Source organism: Gymnodraco acuticeps, unplaced genomic scaffold (genome assembly GCF_902827175.1).
Source record: "Gymnodraco acuticeps unplaced genomic scaffold, fGymAcu1.1, whole genome shotgun sequence".
In the NCBI taxonomy this organism is placed as follows: domain Eukaryota; kingdom Metazoa; phylum Chordata; class Actinopteri; order Perciformes; family Bathydraconidae; genus Gymnodraco; species Gymnodraco acuticeps.
This window is the reverse complement of record NW_022990035.1, coordinates 26829-49684: the sequence shown is the minus strand read 5'-3', so window position 1 is coordinate 49684 and position 22856 is coordinate 26829. Positions and strand designations below refer to the sequence as shown.

At 39.4% G+C, this 22856-nt stretch overlaps 1 protein-coding gene across 1 annotated transcript; it reads right to left on the bottom strand.

The window, feature by feature from the left end:
• Positions 1-877: 877 nt before the first annotated feature.
• Positions 878-21483, bottom strand: LOC117545363 (cell division control protein 42 homolog). The gene is made up of 6 exons (XM_034215112.1): positions 21385-21483; positions 18030-18134; positions 9373-9445; positions 5992-6101; positions 5483-5680; positions 878-4101 (listed from the first exon to the last, which is right to left on the bottom strand). Exons 2-6 carry the CDS (start codon positions 18132-18134, stop codon positions 4012-4014), a joined length of 576 nt encoding a protein of 191 aa, XP_034071003.1. The 5' UTR covers positions 21385-21483; the 3' UTR covers positions 878-4011.
• Between the last annotated feature and the right edge of the window lie 1373 nt (positions 21484-22856).

Below are 22856 nucleotides of genomic sequence, written 5' to 3'. Positions count from 1 at the left end.
ATGCAACGCAAACTCTTTGACTCTGCAGACAGTGATGCTCTCTGTATGTTTATTTATAATATGAAAAAAGACAAATAAGGATCGAACAATAGGAGATTGAAGAATAGAGAGAAACAAAGACATTTGAATTAGTTTTTTACCTAATTTATACTGAAATGTTTATGAGACGGAGGAGAAATATGACTATGAAATAACTGGATGGGAGTTTCACATATACCTTCAATTAAAATGGAAAGAGTAAAAACACAATAGTTAAACAAATTCTATTTATGTCCTTAATAACTTATCCTTGGGAGATTAATTTCCCAGCATATATTATTCAAAGAATACACAATTTAAGACTTAAAGGTGGGGTAGGTAATTTTGGAGAAACCAGCTCGAGTGCGCTAGAATTTGAAAATACACAACCGGAAAAAATCTGCCACTTCCTTACAGAGCCCCTCCTCCAACACACAGGAACGCGCACGTGACCAATGAGGGCACGAGATAAGTTTGTGCACAGATGGAAGGCTGACAGGCAGGTAGGCCATCCAGTTACTTTAGCCGGGCCGGCTCAGGTGATTGGTCGTGCTTTTTACAGTACTACGGCTTCCACAGATGAACTTTTTGTATGGATTTATTGTCAAAGCACTTTAGATATTCATTGCTATCGGGATGTTAAGAGCATTCCATGGAATATAACAAAAAGTGTTTCTGAAATAAATTACATACCTCATCTTTAAGTTCCCATTTTTCAAAAGATTAATAAAAAAAAAAAAACTTTTATTCAAAATAAACTAAACAGTGCAGATAATAAAAACAGCAGGAAAGGTTGGAGGAGAAGGAAGAAGTGTCTTAAATGTGAATGATATCAAATTAAATCGAGTCAAGGTGAAACAACAATCAAGTACTGTTTTTATTATTTCCAAACACCCACCACTTCTAACATTCATCTTTTTATACAGAGCACTTATCTGTAAATATTGCTTCAGCTGTTTTGTCCTGCCACTAGAAGCTTATCATGAGAGTTGTTTAGTTGGTGATACTCACTCAAACTGTTGGCACTCAACCGTCAAGTAAAAATATCTAAAGAGAAAAGAAATAAAAACCTCAAATGTCCAAAAAACAGCTAAAATAATGTTCCCCAAGAAACAATAAGGAGCAAAGAAAATTATATATATAATACTTGTAATCATCCATACATTATCAGAATAAACTGTCATCTCCAAAATAGTGGAAAAAATATAAGCAAAGTGGAATTATAGTTAATTTTTTACAAGGAAATCTTCTCAGTTTAAAGATTTTGGTTATTATTTGGCCGTGGTTAATCAGTATTGAAGAGCTTAAAAAACTATATCAAAACACGACATAACATCGGTTATTCCAGATCCTTAGCTAATTAACTCTTATCGTTTAGTACTTATAGTTTAGCTTCATAACACAAAGGTGATTCAGGCAAAAACGCCTAAACAGTTTAACTCCAAACAGTTTGCCTGCTTAAAGATGGCTGATGGTATATCTGATGATAATATAAGTTTAAGTCTAAATTATTATATTTTAGGCTCCAGTGGAGATTTCTTGATGCCCAAAGAAACAACACAAACCTTTAAACTGAGCAGTATTCCCCTTTAAGGCCTCTAGGAGGTGCTAACACGCCAAACGAACGAGGAGAGCGAAGCAGGAGCGAACAATACGAGGAGGTCACGAGTTAAATGTTTTGCTCATTAGTCACATCTACTATCCACAGCACAAGGCGAGTTAGGATTCCATTAACCAGTTCATCAACAGGTTAGGTTACTGTTCAGTGTTTCCCATACATATATATTTTTGGTGGGCTGATGATCGGAAGGTTGCGAGTTCAAATCCCGCATGGAACACCACCACTAGTGTGCCCTTGAGTAAGGCACCTAGCCCTCAGCTACTCCAGGGAGAATGTCCCTGTAGTTGGTCATTGTAAGTCGCTTTGGAATAAGGCGTCTGCTAAATGCCTACATTGTAAATTATATTGTTGGGAGAATAATCCCCACAGATCCTCAACTCCGGTGTGTCTCACTCATTAACAACGCAACACAGAGCAACAAGAACGTTGTCTACAGTAGCCATGAACTCGCATGTATTTTCTTATTTGAGGGGGGGTGGCGGCGTGGGCCACCCGAATAGGTTAAGGGACCTTTGGCTTTTCTTGCCGGGGGGTGCGGTGCCCCCACAAATAGAATCAAATTCTGTGGGAAACACTGCTGTTTAATGTGTTGTCTTTGTCACAAATGAAATGTCAAATAGCCTGCTAAAGAAGAAGGGCTGGTTGGTGTTACTAGATTTGCAAAGACAACAAATGGTCCCAAAGCTGGGAAAATATGACTTATTAGGATCCTAAGCAATAAGGCAGAAATGTTTTTGAGAACGAAATTACAAATGTTAAGGCATTACTACTCAAAGTTTCAATATACACACACACACACACACACACACACACACACACACACACACACACACAATTGAATAAATGAGGTGCATTCTGGCATTGGTGCTGCAGTTAAATTAAGGCCTTCTTTTTTGTGTGCAACATTTGTATTAGATGATGTCTTGATAGGACTCTAATGGAGATGGCTGTTTGGCAAATGTTTCATGGACTTATATCTGGAGTTTCACTCATCTACATCATCGACGTGTCACAACAGACAGAGGCCGACACTCTTCTGTTTCTTTTGCATTAAGCATGCTATTGTCTCTAAAATTGGATGTAGTTTTGGTTTATTTGGGATGGGGTCTATATGTAACACCTTAAATACTTTATATCAGGTGGTATGCAGTTTTAAAGAGTTACAGCCAAACATAATGACTCCCCTGTGACAGTGGAGTGTGAGGATGTCCACAGTGAGGCGGCAGGAGAGAAAAGGCAATGTTTGCTGAACACTAACATATTTCTGTCAGGTGACCACCCTGTGCCTTGAAATGTGTCTCATGAAACCTACCAACCAACCTACTCATGTTCCAACTGAAAGATTTGATTTGTTTTTCTAAATCTAGTTTTTCTGAAGGACGTGCAAGTTCGATCATCGCTCCTGTTGTTGGATTATTGCAGGTGTGCATCATTAACTGCTGTGTGTGTGTGTGTGTGTGTGTGTGTGTGGGTGTGTGTGTGTGTGTGTGTGTGTGTGTGTGTGTATACATCGTCTTTTATACTGCAAAGCCGAAGTCAGTGAAGCTCTACAGAAACTCTAATTAGCCAATCTGAATCTCTTTGTGGATGAAGTCAGGTTACCGTGGCCACTCAAAATAAACCACTAAATACGACGGCAGCTGCAGGGAACGATGCTCACAAACTGGGTTTTTATATCTCCTTCAATAAACAACATAACTTGTTTGTAGAAAGTGTTTATTTCTGATCCATGTTCTCCTCTTCTAATAGTTTTAATCAGACTGGTAACAAATATCATTAATGCCTCGTTGTTTTTTACTACTATTTCTTTGGTGCAAATGCAACCCGCTTTAGACCAAAGAAAGACATGATATAATGAAAAGGATCATTATTATACCGTCAGCTCAATTTCAAAGGAATTATGCGAGCCAAACTTAACCAAAAATCTCCATAAATGTAAGAGCGAGCGCAATCTACAACGGCGTGTACTGACCAAAGACATCTTAAACTTTACAATGTGTGACTTGGGTAAATATCTTTTGATAAACGTCATCATTTTCAGTTGGTGGTTACCAGTTGGAGCTGTAACCGTGACACTGTTTGTATCTTTAAGGCGTGCAACCCTCTCCTCCTATTATTGAAACCTGTTTCCTGGTTAGTGAGGAGTCCACATGTGTTAGTCATATTATAATGGACACGTATCTATGATGAGAAGAAAGCCTCTTCCAACACCACACCCCATAGTAAGTCACTACGGCTGAAGGCACTGTTTACAAATGACCTCGTCCACTCCCACACCCTCCCCCTCCTCTCCGTACTGCCTCCCTCCGTTCCCATCTAGGTTCATCTCCGTCTACCTCCACCTCCTCCTCCTCGTCCTCCTGTTGTGGCGTCTATAGCAGGACGCAGCGCTTCTTGGGTTTGTTGTCTGGAGGCTCCAGAGCTGCCAGGATGGCCTCGTCAAACACGTTCTTCAGACCCCTCTGAGAAAAGAGTAAAAACTCATGAGCTATGTCTGCTAATAAAAAAAGAAAGAAAAAAGAGACCTGAGCGGTTAGAAACCTTTGAATCATTTTAAAGCACTGACCTCATTCACTAACAACCCTAAAATATGGTGGCCAAAGTACATGTTTTAAGGCCCATTGTAACCCTAAAACCATTTTCCTTTACTGTGAATCTTACATAAATATAGTAGACATAAACGGAATAAACATATATGCATCTCTTTATTCAAATTAAATATTTAAATTGACCCACATATTTGCGTTTTACTGCAGCGTCATATGAAGCAGCCATCTCACATTTTAAGAGGCAGAAACAAACAGTATGGTATTTGAGCTAAAATGATGTATTCCTTATACCAACTATTACTACAGGGTATCATCATTATGTATTGGAAAAATGAAATTGTACTACAAACTGAATGGCAGTGCTGCTTGAAATCCTTTTTTATATCAATTAAAAAAGTCGGAAATGATATTGTTTGTCCTGACCTGCCGCAGAGCAAATCAATAGAATACAAATCAGTAGGGTGCAAAGTGACCATTTTGTTTACCTATAAACTGAATGCATTGTGGATGTTCATATTGGTTTTCGGCTTATGAGTATCGTTTGTAATGTATCGATTCCGATTCCGGTTCTTATTGATTCCCCGTTTCGATTCCAAAATTGTAAAAGAAAGAGGTCAAACGTTTAGATAACAAAAATATCTTTATTCTTTTAAGCTTTAACTGACATTTTTACAAATAAAATATATATGCAATACATGCAATACAAATGTATTGCACAATAGCTGTGCTATTAACAGGCATTACACTGTGCCTTGTCTTTTTCTTTTTTAGTGTAGTGGAGCCTCACTTCAGAGCGTTTACCGCGACCCATCTTTGGTGTTATGAAGTGACTGAGCTCGTGTACTGTCTACGGGAGGGCGGGGGGAGCCTCGCTGCGGGGCAACTGTGGACCTCTGTCGCCTGTCAGCGCAACTTACATGATGCCGTTCCAAAAAATTAAGGGCGGTGCCGGCCGTCAGCGTACCGAGCCGGCCGTCAACGGCCCGCTGGCGACCGGCCGTTCTGTGATTCTCCAGAACACACAGATGGCCAGTCCGCCTTTACCCTGTATTCCACCGGGTCACCGGGGCGCAGACGGACCCGGTGGAATACAGGGTCTACCGCATTTAGGAACCGTTAACCAGAACCGAAATTGTGTATTTTGCATGGGTACCCGGCATTTTCTTATCGGTTCTCATCTGGAACCGAGTTTCGGTTCCCTACTTATGAGTGATTTAAATCTACCAGCCACTTGCATATCGTACATTTTAAGTGTGGACCAGTTTAGATGCAGAGGCCTTTCCTCTGTGCGTACCTGTGTGAGAGCTGAACACTCCACGTATTTGACGGCCTTCAGCTCTCGGGCCAGTTTCTCCCCGCTCTCACAGCTCAGGGCTCGCTGTTTGTTCTTGGCCAGTTTCTCCAGAGTGTTACTGTCGTCTCTCAGATCCACCTGAGTCCCGACCAGCAGGAAGGGCGTCCGCGGGCAGTGGTGGGAGATCTCCGGCACCCACTGTGAAGAGACACGGACAGAGAAGCATGAGGCATTTCATCTGGGAGTCTTGAATAACACATCATTCTCAATGTCATAGTTATATTTGTGTTAACATTTCAAAAGGAATTCAAATGTTTGTGTTTTTTTGTTCTTAATTTTCATCCTTTAACAGCTTTTCTGGAAGTTTATGACCAGATTATTAGTCATTTCACATTTACTAAACGTTTTCTTTTAAAGATTCGTTGTTGAAAAAAGTACGACCTCTTTTGTTTGTTTCAATTAAAAGCCCAAACTGACAAATGCTGACTGACTTTACTACACAAACTCACCTTCTCTCTGACATTCTCAAAAGAGGAAGGCGATACTACGGAGAAACAGACGAGGAAGACGTCGGTCTGAGGGTAGCTGAGGGGTCGCAGCCTGTCGTAGTCCTCCTGACCTGCAGAGAGAGAAGCACATACACTCTGATCAACGGCAGGCAGCAAACACAACGTTTAAGATGTAACAGGTGGAGTGGGCTGCAACAGTTGTCAATGAGAGTGGTGCAGGCAGGAGTCCTAGCACTTCTGAGCTTCCTCTTCTTGATGTCAATGGGTTTTTGAATGCGTTAGATCAGGGGTTCTCAAAGTGCGGCCCGCGGGCCAATGGCGGACCTCGGAAATGTTTCTGGCGGCCCGCGATAGTTAATGTGACACGCTGAAATGCATGCGTTATATTTTAATCCTCCATGGTTGTATCTAGTAAGAATTAGAATGGAATTTAAAACCCTCTGGAATCCGCCGGCGCGTCCAGGTGCGCATAATTTTACGTAATTAATCATATATTTTCGATTATAAGGAGTAGAAATATGATTCAGATATCCGCGGAATCGCTGGAAGAGTAGCTCTCCAGCGGTATCTCCTGTGAGACTGTAACCAGGGCACAGCAGCCAATATGGCCGCTCAAAGCAGCTTGACTTTACACTGTGTGGGATTGGTGGATTTGTGTGTCCGTCAAGGAAATCTCGGCCGGCAGCCATCATGGTCTGAAATGACCAATGGACATCGAGAAATCACTAATGACCTACCCACCAAGTAAAAAAAACATAAACCACGTGTCTCCCATCAGTTTACATCTGTGAGGAGAGACAGAGAGAGACAGAGAAAGTGGCTAAAAAAAACTTTACAGTTGCCGACTTCGCTAGAGATTTTTTTCGCTAGCAGCAGTGAAGATAGAGCCTCAGAACCTGAAGTCTTCGACTCTTCTGAAGAAGAAGAATACAAAAACAACAAGGATCCATTTGGACATGGGTAAGTGTAAATATTACAGTAATAGTGTACTGGCAATGTGTGGGGAATACCGCGAAAATGAACAATAGGTTTATTGATATATATTTTTTATCGATAGTCATGAACTTTTTATTGGACAAAATAGACTCTCCATTAGCAAACGTTTACTCTGTGTTAACAACGTTATTTTGGTGTGTAAAAGTGAGATTACATGTGTAGATAATTAAATTAATCATGTATTCGTCCCACAACGGAGACATTTACAGTGACATGTTTTTGCCATCGATTATTTTATCATACTGTTCTGTACAGATGAGACTTTGTCATAGATTTATTTATATGTGTGCCTGTTATTATTTTACTGTCCTGTACAGATGACTTTGTAATCAGATGTAGCCTATGTATATGTGTGTCTGTGATTTTATACTGAATGTAAAGTAACTGGAAATATATACCTGTGTGTGTGTGTGTGTGTGTGTGTGTGTGTGTGTGTGTGTGTGTGTGTGTGTGTGTGTGTGTGGTGTGTGTGTGTGTGTGTGTGTGTGTGTGTGTGATATCGAGAGAGACTCCTTCTGCAACCTCCCAAACTTTATTTGTATGTGTGCATTGTTATTTGTGCTTGAGCAACATTTTACTTGAACTTTATTTCAATGAAATTAGTTGTAATTATTGTCCTACACAGGCGGCGTTTATCCAGCAGCCACAACATCCATCTGTGCCGGCCCCCAGGTCAAGATCTACTGTGGCTCAAGAGCCTTCACCAGAGCCATCACCAGAGCCATCACCACCAAGGACCAGCAGACCAGCATCACTACAGCTGCCTCCATATGCGGCTGCCACCAGGTCAAGATACACCTCAGCACAAAGGCTCCACCACAGCCATCACCTTCAACCCAGCCAGCAAGGAGGTCTCGTGGAGGTCTCGTATAGCACTTGTACACCCCACCTACACAGCAGCCCATGCACCATCACCCCCACCTACACAGCAGCCAGACCCACTGTCTTGGAAGACAGACAAAGACCTTGACACTGTCTTGACATTTATAATGAATAGTTGGTTGAAAGTTCTGATGTTCAATATTGTAAATAGTGAGATTTTCCAGTTTCTTATATTTATATAAATAGTTGGTACAAAAAAACATATTTATAATAAATTGTTGGTTGAAAAAAAAAAAAGGTTGAATGCTCAATTTGTATTTGTACACATCACATGAACCTTGGTATGTAATATTAAGTCATTATTCAGTCCTGATGTATCTCAGTCCCTGCTGTGGTGAAAGTAGAGTGATACACACCTATTTTACTCAAAATTTGAATTTAATTTTTTTTATTTTAGACATGAATAACACATTTATATACAGTGTAATTCAAATATTTCACTGCTTTTGTGATCATAGGACTTTGGTAACCAAATCTAAAACACCAAAACAATTCGATCACATGAGTAAATTTGTGTTTTCACAAGAGTTTTGAAGATTTTCCAAAAATCAGATTTCACATTTTAAGCTTTTGAGCTACTTATCTCATCAAACAGTGCTCTAAAGTGAGCAATATGCATATATAGCAAGACCAGAGATTGTCCTGAACATTTTGACATTTAACACATGGGGTGCCATGTTAGAAGAAATACATTTAAAAGGTGATTTAAGAAAACATCTAAAAATCGAGAAAATACCCGTAGACTCCAGAGGGTTAAGAATGGTAAAACTGCGCCCCCTGGGTTGTCATTCCTAAATTATGAATGACAGCTTGTGGAAAGTTTGCTAGACTACTGGTTGCATGGCAACTATGCATCTCGCGAGTTGCGGTAATTGGTTAGTAGTACAATAAAGAAAGGATTTGTTTTGGAATTATTTTGTGTTCCGTTTTTTCTTGGGCGGCCCTCAATCCAATATTGGGTACCCAAATTGGCCCTCACTCATCAAAGCTTTGAGAACCCCTGCGTTAGATGCTTGAAGTATTGTCTGGTGTAGACACAAGATTATGACGTTTTCACGTTTTGTACTCCGTCATAAAAATATGTCAATAAATACCTAACTGGTGAATGTCTGAAGCTTCAATGTATTAAAAATAGCCGTTGCTAAGAAGTGTCCTATTGAGAATACAAAACATCATCACGCCGAAGATTAGACTAGTTAGCTTAAGGCGTAAGGTCATGTGACAATTATGTAGTTTGTTTATTTACCGTCAAGATTATCCTGCTGAACAAGATGTGGCAGTATCATATATGCGTGTTTGTTACAGATCTTACTTTCTGCAACAGTTCAAAATCATATGGAGATATCCCATATCTTTTTATCAAGGGACCTTTAACTTGGTCGGCAGACAGAAAAGCGTGATCCCTGCACCACTCTATTGTTACTCCTGCCGTTTCTGTTTCCTTTCAGTACTATTCATGTTAACACAAATTGAATATACAAACTACATGCAGATTTGTTTTACCTGCAGTGTCAAACAGTCCCAGAGTGTACGGCTCGCCGCCGATCATCACTGTCACTGCATAGTTATCAAAAACCTGAGGGGGGGGGAGAGGGAGCACAAAGGAAGGAAGTACACATGTGAAAAAGGCATATGACCTTTCAATCAAAACAGGAAGTACACTTCTCATCTTTAAGAGGCTTAAGAGTGTCCAACAAAAGAGACACATATATTGTATGGTAGTCAGACATACCCTAGCCCCAAACCCTAATTCTAAGAGTAAACAACCCTTTGAAGAAGTGAAGACCAGACACAATGTCTTGACTTTCCAAATGAGTCCTCTTCCGTCAGAGAGTGAAACTCATACTGGTCCTCACACATATAGAAGTACATGAGGACACACACACATCATTGCAGAACTTTAGGTGATTTTAGGAGGATGTTGCTTCTTAGTTTGCTCGTTTCTAGACCAACAGAGTAAACAAGTCAGAGTCTCTGGCTGGGGAAGCAATGGAAATATTTTCTTTCTAGTCCACAGTTATAATAATGATATAGTTTCCCCACCCTGCACATGTCTAAGGTCAGAGTTCTTAAACAAGAAAGGACATGATGTTTCTGAGGCTGGTTGTTAGTTTTGGTTTGGAGAATGCTCCTACGCTCGGGATCCTCTGATTCATGGTAGTACCAGCTTAAAGGGGCCACATTACGGCTTTGGGGGGTTTTCCTTTCCTGTTGTGTGGTCATTTTTTTCTGCATGTAAATGGTGTGCAAAGGCTCAAATCCCAAACTTCCCCCCAGAGGGAGTTTTTCTCTCTTTCTCTGCTATGAGTCATGATACGTTCTGCAAATACAATTGTGCATGTAGAGACTTTTCACATAAAAAACAAAACACAATTCAAGAATGTGTAATCCCTACAAAGATGTGGAAACTACAAGTCATAGACCTCGGCCTAGACTCTGTTAGAGCACTTTCCGTTTTAAATGTGCAAAGAAAAAAAGAGCAAGAATTGAGATTTAAAATGTTTAACACTATAAGCTGCTCAGTAGCAGTTCAGTGATAGCCTGTGGCCATTTTATTTTACTGCATTAATTCAGCAATATCTTTGAATGCAAGTTTCGAGTCGCTGCAACAGCAGTTTCTAGGATCAGTATTGATTCACTCAAACTATTTTTGTATATCAAACTCTTCTTGGCGTGTTTTTTTTTTTGGAAGGATATGTATTTCTTTGACTCTGTAGAACAACTGTCTCTTGTTGTATGTGAGGGACTACGAATGGAATTAGCTCAAAGCTCAAATCCGGCATATTTACACTTGACGCATTATTTGTTTTAAGTGTTCATTAATGTGCGTTGTCCCTGTTCAAATAAACGATTAAATGAAATGAAAATGAAATTGTCGTGAAATCACCATTTTGACATATGAAGCGTTCCACATATATAATGACTCCTGCGAGTTGTATCTTGTACCTGTCCATATTGTGATTCTGATTCATTGTTTGATCACATTTGACTGGAAGTGGTGTCTCAAGGGACATCAACTGTTTATTGCAATCATTTGAAGTGGATGTAAGCATCAATACTATCTTCATGAATGAATGCTAAGAAACTGTAACTTTAAATCATGTGAAACTGGCCACATGCTACCAGTAAAGGGAGTTCTGTTTTGAGGCTGTTCAGGTGAACCCACTCTGTCATCGCTTCTCCCTCCTGTTGCATCACTCTCGTACCTTCAGGCTGCTTGCCATGAAAAACAGAAGCAGCACGGTCCCAACATGCCTGCCAACCTCAGCTCTGAGTGGAGGTGAGCTGCAGCAGGGAGTGTTTTATAGCCGCCACGCCTGCTGCCTACAGAGCACGTCGAGCTGCTGCAGACAGTGTTTGAATGAAGCTCCGTATGCACAGACAGGCTCCAGATAAACAGGAGGATGTAGCCTGTGGGAGAGGAAGCTACATCCTACAAACACTGATTCCTGCTAGGTGTACTGCATATATCTCTTTAGTCTTTATTTATACAGGCAGGCTCACAGGGGGGGACTATAAAGGATTTGTACTCTCCTACATCTACGGCTGAGCGGAATATGTCACCATGGTATCAAACCTTCAGGCAATAAAAACCTTCAGTTTTTTTTTATTTGGCGAATATCATTTTTGAGAACTCAGAAGAAAATGAGAACACATTATTAAAACATATATATACACAGCCTATATGGCCAATGCAGTACAGTTTTAAAGAACTGTAGTGAGACAGGTCAATCGTTCCTGCTAAGCTATGAAGGCGACATCTAGCATCAAAGTGCATACAAATATCAAAAAGCAACAAAAATCACATTTACATTTTAAGGACAGACTAGATTAAAATGCATTTATTTCGTGAATTTAACATGAAATAAATTGACTTGATTTAACAAAAGCTTGTACAGATATGACTTTTAAACTAAATTAAACTGATCTGAAAGTATATTAATATATCAAATGTATCTTTAGCTGTTCTGACAATTTCAAAAAAACACAAGCATATTTTCCAATTTTAATTATTACTTACTTAGTAGTATAATCTTGTAGGAGTTAATTTATGTCTAGCAACACTGATAAGATGAACTTATATATTTACATTTAGAACTGTTCAGAGTAGAGCAGAGGATTGATATGATTTTGATCAGTACAAATTAAAAAAACTATTTTCCCCTGAGATATTTATCTTTCAAAATGGCAGTCTCTCTCTCTCTGGTTCATTTCCTGTTGTAGAACCAAAACTCATACAAAACAGACAAAAAGGAACTGGCTGTCTGAGGCCTTTCTGAACCCTAAATGACGAAGGTTTGTTTGACTTGTTTCTCATGGTAATAGTTTGTTGTGTTACTTGTTAGTGTTAGAATTGGTCGTTGGGTAGGATGCAGACATAAAAAAGAGCTTTTTATTGTAGTCGTTCTGTAAAAGGCTCCTTGACGTTACTTTTTTTCTAGAACTTAGAGTCAACTTCACACACACGCGCACACAGAGGTGCATTTCTAGTGATTTCAAGTTAAGACAGAAACACTGAGTGATGTGTTGAGGCACGAGCCATAAAGACACACACAGACATATTTCAATAAAAGACAAAGTACACACACATTTGTGATGATAATGCGTTTGGACAGGGCTGACTGCAGAAGCTGCTAGAAACAAGCTGATCACCACACTGGTACAGTAGGAAAACACTGCAGCTACATGGAGAAGCAGCTAATCAGCACTTGTGTTATTTGGTGTTACAATAACTTTCCTGTCTGACATTTACATTCTGCTTACTCATTCTGCAACACTTGGTGTATTTACATCGTATACAGGACGTGAATGTATCTCTCCAGATAAAATGTTACAGAAGGCGACATGAGGGATCTGAGAGATTGTTTCCTGGAGGAGACTTCCTCCCTCCTGATTTTTCTTTATTGTTGTCTTTGTCGGCTGACTAGCAGGAAACCGCACAACATGTTGCAGCACTCGTGAACATGCTCAACCCAAACAATGAAAACAGAGAGTCGGCAGTGGTGGATCTCATACCGAATGTGAAAGAGAAAAGCAAACAGTAGCAGATGCTCAAAGTAGTATCACTATTATTTAAACAATACCATTTTATTATTGAAATACTATTATGAGACCACATTATTCTCAACATATTACCACTTTTTTAACGAAATATTTCTATACCGACTACAAGTTGGCTCTCCATTTAATATCTCTGGCTTTGTTTGGATTCTTGCATATCAGTTAAAGGTGGGGTAGGTAAGTTTCAGAAACCGGCTCGAGTGCACTAAAATGTAAAAGTACACAGCCGAAAAGAATCCGCCCCTTCCTTCAGACTTCCTTACAGAGCACCTCCTCCAACACACATGAACGCGCAATACACGCCCAATGACGGCACGCCCAATGAGGGCACGAGATACATTTGTGCGTGCACGAGATGGAAGGCTGACAGACAGGGCGGCAATCCAATCTGTTTAGCCGGCCCGGCTAGACGGATTGGTTGTACTTTTTACAGTATTACGGCTTCCACAGATGACATTTTTTTATGGATTTTTTGTCAAAGCACTTAAGATATTTATTGCTATCGGGATGTTAAGAGCATTCCATGGAATATAACAAAAAGTGTATCTCGAGCCGGTTTCTGAAACTTACCTACCCCACCTTTAATAAGAACTTTGATTTAGATATATTTACAATAGGGCTGCTCAATTAATCGTATTTTAATCACGATTACGGCTTGCAACGATTACGAAAACAATGTAATCGAAATAAAACGATTATTTTTTTATTATTACTTATTTTTTTGGTTTTTAATTAAAAAACATTTTTTTGGGGTTTTCAGTTGAATTATACTTAAAGTTCAGGGTAATCAACTGTTAAAAACATACTGTTTTTTTCTCCAATAAATGGATGTTTTCAAAGTCAATGAATAATTGCATTTAATAATCGCAATTACAATTATTGACCCAAATAATCGAGATTATGATTTTTTCCATAATCGAGCAGCCCTAATTTACAATATCACATAAACGTATATGGATATTATGACAAAAATAACATTACGATAATATTTTCTCCAATTTACCACCACAGTAGGTTGCTTAATATCTAAGCAAATTTCTTTATGCAAAGATATATATATTGCGTTGTTTGAAATGATGTGATGGGGGGGGGGGGGGGCTGTGTGAGAGACAGACAGACAGACAGGAAGAGGACGATAGAGCTGAGTCAGCACTGTTGCTTCTGCAATCCTCTGATCAAAGTGTGCTGACTGCGGACAGAGGGAGAGATGGGGTGCCCATAGAAAACAGTAGAGAATTACTCAACAAATTCCAGCCGGCAGTCAGGGGAGCTGCCCGTCAATTAGGGGCCTTTACGTTATTTCCAGCAGGACAGTCCTGCCTGTCAACAGTCAGTCAGCTGTTTTCTAAAACGTCAGAGTTTGCAGGATCAGTGGAGCTGAGGGGACAGTCTCTGGACCTCCGTTTCTATCTGCAGAGCCTGAGAGGCAACTTCCTGCTCCAGCAGACCCCAGAGAATCTCAAATATGTTAAAGGTGGGGTAGGTAATTTTGGAGAAACCAGCTCGAGTGCACTATAATTTGAAAATACACAACCGGAAGAAATCTGCTACTTCCTTACAGAGCCCCTCCTCCAACACACACGAACGCGCACATGACCAATGAGGGCACGAGATAAGTTTGTGCACAGATGGAAGGCTGACAGGCAGGTTTATGGAGGTTATTCCCTATCTTTATTCAAGAGCGTGGTATTTAAATTTGAGAGCATACTTTATGTATTTATTTCCCTCAAACCCTGTCCTCACACTCAAATAGTGCCTGCTTGCACTTAGATGTGCTCTGCTTCTGCTCAAACTGTACGCTTGCACTCAGATATATTGCTGCTTACAGATTTCCTGTGTTCCAGTTTAAAACCTTCTCCTCGCACTCAGGCTGTTTCTCTGCGCTCGTGAAATGTCTGCTCTCAGATTTGTTCTGAGCGCGCTCGAAACTTTTGTGCAACAATCCTGTCAAAATCCCTCAACCAATAGGAGGCCAGGTGTCCTTGCGGGTGCTTTCGCTTTACTTATTACAGCGTCCCGTAAGGGCGGTTACTCTTTGGTTTATAAACTCCCGCCCTCCACGGCTTTGTAACATAACATGTAGGCCTACTTCACTGTACAACTTTTTTTTTGGGGGGGGTGTAAGCACAGTTAGTAGGCTATGCAGGGCTGCCAACACTCACGCATTGTGCGTGAGAGTCACGCAATTAACCCATATCTCATGCAAATAAAGTGAAGGAACAGCAAACCGAGCGGTCTACGAAATGAGACGGTCTTCTGGCTTAGTTCAGTAAAGTTGGAACGATATTGGGAGAATCTGATTTCACGGATCAATAACTCATGAACCATTATTCAGACACAAATGACGTCTCCTAAGTACCGTGGTAAGGTTGTAAGGTTGACAACGAACTATCAATCAACTACAATCACATTTTGATTAAAAAAAAGCCAATACGCGCCGTCCTCCGAGCTGGACACATTACATTGGTCTCTATCTGCAGCCGGAGAAGAAACGAGTGCTCAGGGACCGTCTGCAAAGTGCATCCCCGAAAAAAGAATACAATAATATTCAATCACTATTATACAGCTTATTTCTACCAAACTCACTACACACATCAATAGTCTCCTGTGTGTCATACTACAGCAGTGGTTCTCAAACGTTTTCTGTCAGGCCCCCCCTTTGGAGAAAAAAAAAAGTCGGGCCCCCCCAACACAAATAGTCAGGCTCAGTGGCAGCGCTAGAGATGTATTTTGGGGGTGCTGTGGGGTAGCTTGACGTTTCATCGAGGGTGCTCAAACATTTAGGGTTTCCCATTAATGTACCGGGTGCTACAGTTGAGTTTTCTACTGCAACACTCCCCACGCAAATACACAGTGTACCCGCAACTGTTACAATGAAGGCTCGATATCAGCTCACGGCATAAGCAGGGGTAAAGTGCTATTTTTATAGGTGGTGTGTGGACCTCACATAGGGGGGTCCGGGGGCAAGCTCCCCCGGGAAGATTTTTAAATATTGAAGTTGAAAGCATCAATCTGGTGCACTTTGAGAGCAACATGAAGAGATCTATGGATACATCTCTCAACACCCATTTGAAACAGAACTGTAAACAGATTTACTTTTTCTTTATGGATATTTTACAAATCACTCCCTTTTAAACTTTATTCTTTTTTTAATGTCATATAGTATTTCATACCTGTTTTTCATTTATTCTCTTGTTTTTTTATAACTATAATGATCATATAAATGTGTGCCTCGGAAATAATTGTTTACATTAATGGTGACCAAAACATTTGAGACCCACTGAGGTGGGGTAGATAATTTTGGAGAAACCAGCTCGAGTGCACTATAATTTGAAAATACACAGCCGGAAAAAATCTGCCACTTCCTTACAGAGCCCCTCCTCCAACACACACGAACGCGCACATGACCAATGAGGGCACAAGATAAGTTTGTGCACAGATGGAAGGCTGACAGGCAGGTAGGCCATCCAGTTATTTTAGCCGGGCCGGCTCAGATGATTGGTCGTGCTTTTTACAGTACTACGGCTTCCACAGATGAACTTTTTTGTATGGATTTGTTGTCAAAGCACTTAAGATATTCATTGCTATCGGGATGTTAAGAGCATTCCATGGAATATAACAAAAAGTGTTTCTCAAGCCGGTTTCTCAAACTTCTACCGCACCTTTAAATGTTTAAAGTTTATTACATACTGAGTTTTACTTTTGTAATTTTGGCAATGATTCCTAACAATGATTATTAGATTAGAGATCAGGGATCCATAATCTAAACAGCAGCTTTGCAAGAATACATTAAATCAGTTGGACAATTAAAGAGTTTGTAAGCAAGCAAGCAGTTTAACCACATTATTTTAAATGTTGTTTTTTTTTTTTTTTTAAAGTAAAACCAATAGTGGCTAAACCCTTATTGTGATTCTTCTTTGACTACCATTAGGCATGTTTTGATTTGGTTGATATCATTGCAAACAGCAACCGTCCTTCTTTAGTCTGTGTAATGGAAACAACCAATCAACAGGTCTGACAGTAGAGAGCTATGTGTGATTGCACTGAAGTGCCAGTTGATGAATTAGTGTGTAAAAGTTAGTGCTGGGGGGAAACGATTATTTTGAAAACGATTAATCGGGCGATTATTTGATCGATTAGTCGACTAATCTAACGATTATTTTTCTGTTGTTCAATTCATAAAAAACGTAATGTAAAAAAAACGTAATGTAAAAAAAATTTTTTTTCACGATACTGTGTCTCAGGGGATCTTAATATTTAAGAACCTATTAATGTGTTATACCAGATTCACGGAAATAATCTCAGCTAACTGACGATACAAACCATGTTTACCAAAACAAAACACAAGTCTCATAAGAAGCATCTAAATGACCCCTGAGCGAAAAATGCTAACGGACATTGGCACAGAACTCAAGATAAAAGTACCCTTATTACTTATCGTAGCTGCACATACAAGATATCCGATTAAAGCTGAGACTCCATAGATTATGTAGGTATATAGTATCATCACTGAGTGATCCGGACTCGCGACAGGGGAAGCAAATACAGTCATCACAACACGTACCTTCACAGAGCTTCTAGGGAGATCGTCTCACCACCGTAATCTGATCAAAAGACGTGTTCAATGGCAATAAAATGAGAAAAAACGCGGCTGAATCGGTTAATCCATAGGTTCTTAACGTCTATGTATAAAAAAATGATTGAATTTATAATCCATAATTCCATTTTATGTAAAAATCGGAGAGCAAATGCTAGCTGCTAATGGTAGCCACCACAGCTAGCTGCTGCTTCTGCTAGGCTATGCAGCAGTCTCAGTGAGATATAAATATATAAATATCTTTGCGTTTTGGACTAACTTTAAAATATTCCCATGCTTTTGAAGACCTAGGGCGAGATGTTTTCGTTTGGGGGCTTCGTGCGCAATCCTGTGAGGAGGAGGTGATAGCCGTTTCAGTCTCCATTGTGTTTGAAGTGCGATTGCGAACTGCTTGTTGCTTTGGGTGACCCACGTGTGTGTAGCGACGCGTCGACGCGGAAATATGTCGTCGACGATATTTTGAAGTCGACGCGTCGCTACAGCACTAGTAAAAGTGACTCACCGTTGGGACGTATTCAGAGGGAAACTTGTTGGTGGTGTAGGAGATAAGCAGGCAAGTCTTTCCCACCGCACCATCACCCACCACCACACACTTTATGGTCTGCATCTGAGGAGGAGGAAGCAGACAGGAAGTGAAGGAGAGAAGCGACAGGGGGGGGGGGGGGGGGGCACAGAAAGCCTTCTGTTGATTGAAGAGCCAAGGAAAGACTTCTTACTCTTCTATTAAAAAAATGCAATATTAAAACTTGTAAACATACTGGTGTATTTGTGTCATTGTAATTAAATAGACAAACACTAATTAATCTGAATGGACAGCTTAACAAATAACATGTATTATTATTCAGTTCACATCTGGACACATGTTATATTCTGATATTTTAGGTTTCTGTAAACACACATTTTGTTCAAATAAGTACCCTGAATGTTTGGATCTACAGAGCACATGGGATCAAATTGGTGCTTTTCCTCAGACAACAGTAAATGTGGGAAATATTATGTTAGTGGATCCTGGTGCATTAACAGTATGCGCATGATGATGGCATCACGCCAGAGAAGTCTATTGCTCTTAAGACAACTCAATAGTAATAGGCATATGTCCTTTTATTTTTACATTAATGTCAAACATCTATAAGAATTATAACTTCCTTTTTTAAATTGTTTTTATAAATTGGACGAGCTCTAGTTGATAATAAAGGAATCATTTGCTGCCATTGGTATCTAAATCATGAATCAATAATATATTGATGCCGTACATTTTCTCTTACACATTATTGTTGCCCTGACATTTGATCAAACTGCAGAACCTTGTTTCTTTTAGATATTGAGAAGTGTATTCTATTCTGCATTGTGTCTCCCTCCAAAGCTGTAAAGATCCACAGACCTTAACACCTAAATCCCTAACACTCACAGATTGCATTTATCAACATTACAAATGTCACATGCAACCTAAACAATTGTTGTTTTAAGATGTAGGCCTTTAGAATCACTCCATTTGAACATGCATACTAAAGTACAGCTGGAAATGATCAAACGACAGCTAGATGACAGTATATTAACTAAACTGATCATTAAGTAGCCAAAAATCCCCTTCTCCATGCTCCCTTGAAAATACTAATATCCACTAGTTTAAGAAGATATTTCTGTATCTAGACTCTTGGTCAGGTAAGAGGTCGAATGTGAGGATTTGTCTACTTGGGAACTGTAAAACTGTGACTTGTTTTCTGGTCTCGAAGGTGTAGCTGCATGTAAACAACCTGCATTAGCCTGTATCAGGTTGACTGGGATGCCATGAGCGTCCGTAAGCAGAAGCAGTGATACAGAAACAGAGGTAGCTGTGTATCGCAGTGTTTATTACACACACCGTTGGAGATCCTGTGACCAAGCAGACGCTGAGCCGCTTGCATACCCAGGCTGGCGCTTCATTAGGGGGGACAATGGTAAAGGGGTATGCGCTGCCACTTCATCACTGGCCCTTTGTTTGGGCCTTTTGGCCGTGGCAGCACTCCGCTGAACTCTGATGAGTCAGGACCAACTTAACTGGTCATCTGCAGAACCCATTCCTCTGAGATATTTGTGCAAACACAAGCAGACTGGAAAACGTAGCCTAAAGGGGTCAAACGTATGTTGAATGCACTATTGTTTCTTCTACATGTCTGCATCAAGCCGGTTCTGTTTCGGAGATGCAACAAGATCACTTTAAAGCCACTTCTCTTTCACTCTATGCCGTTTCATGCTCATCAGAAGAACCTATGGACTCTAGAGGATTACTGCTGGAAACAAAGGTGACAAATGTCATTGTCAAAAGACAACACTATCCTTCCTAGTAATTAAATAAGAGGGTCAAATATTTAACGTCTTCAGCTCATCAAATGTCAGGGTGTGCTGAATGTTTCTATCTAATTTTCATTTGAGTTTCGGACTGTTTGTTGCATAAAATAACACAATCCAAAATGTGATCTTGTTTTCAGCAAACTGTTGTACACTACGCAATTAATCATAAAATAAATATGCACATTAATATTCACAACAATTGTAATCACGTTTTCAAAATAGGATTATTTGACTCAATCAACTTTAGGATGTGGGTGTGTGTACATCTGTATGTATAATCTTCATTCAAAACAATTATACAAATATTTTTTTTTTCTTTATTTAAGTATTATTTATTTAGATTTGCATGTGTGAGCTATTGCCCCATAGACTTTAGATTATCTGGTTGCAGCTCTCCTTAATCTGAGGATTTATTATTTAAAAAAGGCTATTTTGGTTGCGGGAAATTGATCTTTATAACGAATAATCAGCCCAAAGAATATACATTGCATGCATCTATATTTCTACTGTAAGACATCAAGATGTGCAGGCACTACAAAAACATGTTCTAAAGGTTAAAGAATATGCATCTTAAAAATAAATGCATATGTTGTATAAAGTTAGCAATTAGGCAAATATCAAAATAATAACAAATACAAATCTTGTCAGATATTTGTATTTCTTTATCTTTTCTGTGAGGTTGTATTGTTATGTCATTATACTGTCGTGTTTGTTATGTTATGTTGTTGTAACCTGTTTAAAAACATATTTGAGATAATTGCTGGTTCATTTTTCTGTCACTCAACTTCAACTCTAACTAATATTAAGCTGAAGATATCGATTAGCCAAACTCAGACGGCTTAAATCGATTTAATTAGAAGTTGTTTTAGCTATGAATGATGTGACATCCCTCTCATTTCAATCATGTTTTACTGCTTTTCAGTCACTTCCGCATAGAAAACAGTGGTAAAAACGTAAAGAAAATCGAATTAGTGTCTTTATCCTAGGATATTAGTTTATTTGTATGGAGCTAAAGTTATGAAATGGTGATGTTACTACTTGTTGACTTCATTTAAAAAGGTCACCAAGTGTGGAAAAGTGTACTCTTGCGAAGCTAGCCTACGTTAGCAAAGTTGGGTTCGTGGCTAACGTAAAAGTTACATCCGCCGGTCCCCCACCCATAACAGAAAAGCCTGTTTTAAACGAGTTTCCCATGAAAATAACGAGAGCACTATTCAGGGGCTTGGCGTGTATTTTGTCATGAATACGCAGTCCTATCATTTCTCAGGTTTGACCACACCGGTAACTTTTCTAGCAGAGATTTAACTTAACAGCACAAGCTAGCAGAGTTAGCTAGCAGAGTTAGCAAGCATTAAAGGAAATCGTTTGTTTTGACAGCTGTCTGTTAGCCGAGTGAGCTGTCAGCAGGCTAACAGCGACAGCTTTTACAATAAAAATACTCATTTTTACTTAAATTGGTGTCTTTCTGCTAATAATTTGAAATGGTTGGTTAGTAAATCACAGTTAAAGAAGGTGACAGCCACTACCTTGTTTCTTCTCACCGCTGGAGTGCTGTAATGTTGTGCTACGTTCAGGTGCTTCCCGTAAACTCCCCCTTCCCCCGGGGCGAAAGCCGGAAATATGGCTTGTGGTATATTCAGGTCCCGCTGGAATTACCAACGTTAATATGATTTTTGTTTCTGCAATGTATTGTTTGGTTACCTCAATATTTTCTCCTTCTACTGTGACCCTTAGGTCTAATTATGGTTATTTTTGATATGTTAAGGTGAACAATTCCCAACGTATTTGTTTAAATAATTTAAATGTTTTTAATGTCTATTTGACTTCACCCTTATTTAATTGCTAACACACTGACATGACACATAAGGCACGATTACTGAAAATGACACCAGAGGACCTCAGCTCAGATATTCACAACTATAAACACATTCACAGCCTCATACCTTTTGCAAAAATAGCCTACTTAACACACAAGACTCATATGTCAAACATGATGTAGCCTAACTTATTGGCCTTTTCAAGGCACATTTAAAGAGTGGTATTTGGCACGATATAAATACAAAATGACTTCCCTTGCCTTACAAAATACATTACTTTGAACCAATTAATTTAACAAAACATACTTAAAGTAATTGTAAAGTCACTTTCATTAGGCGTGAGCACTTTAAAAAGGCAAAAGGCGAGTGTGCCGCTTTTTTTGTATCTCTACAAATTATGTTGTTGTTTTTAAGCCCTATATATTATACAGAATATGTATTTTCTGATTTTCAGGGCATATTACTACTTTTGTTTTGTATGAAGTATTTCATTTTGCTAAGTGTTCTGCTACTTGTGTGTTTGGAGGTGTGAATTGCGTGAGTTTTGTGTCATGTTTTGACAAATAGGCTTAAGCAATCACAAAAAATTGTACAAGTGTTAAACCCTGGAGATAATTCAAACACTCCCTGAAGGTAGCAGGGCTTCTCAATTCATTGGGTTCCTTTAAAATGTAAAGGTATTCTTTAATATGTGTGATTTACTGTATTGTAAAGTGTAACTTCCATTGACAGAATAATAATCATAATAAATGTAATAATGTTAAACTCGTAACTCAGTGTCTATTGAGGTCAACTGAAAGATGGGTTGTTTCTCAGACACCAGCAGAGGGAGATGAAGTGCAGCCCAGTTGGTGTTTTTAGGGTTATGCATTGCTAACAGGGAAGAGCCATTTTAGCAGAGGCTAAGGGCAGTTACATTTAATGTATTTGCTACAGTATGTGCCCATTCTCTTATTTCAGGCATTTCCGTATATTGTCAACTGCATTATGCACAAAGTAAACAGGCTTTATGTGTAATTGTAGGCTACTGTATGCATCAACTCTAACATCCATTATGATTTTTCACATGAATATACCTTTTGGCTATAACCAATATGATACACGGTATGCATTTCAATTAAGATGAGCTAATGAGTAATGCAGGCCAAACAGGTTGAACATGTGAGTTTAAAAATAGGTTT

Excerpts from the sequence above, each read along its gene's own strand:
- LOC117545363 (XM_034215112.1), bottom strand. The coding sequence starts at position 18,134 with ATGCAGACCATAAAGTGTGTGGTGGTGGGTGATGGTGCGGTGGGAAAG. Across the intron at positions 6,102-9,372 it reads GGGACTGTTTGACACTGCAG|GTCAGGAGGACTACGACAGG; the intron begins GTAAAACAAATC and ends CTCTCTCTGCAG. Across the intron at positions 5,681-5,991 it reads TTGAGAATGTCAGAGAGAAG|TGGGTGCCGGAGATCTCCCA; the intron begins GTGAGTTTGTGT and ends GTCTCTTCACAG.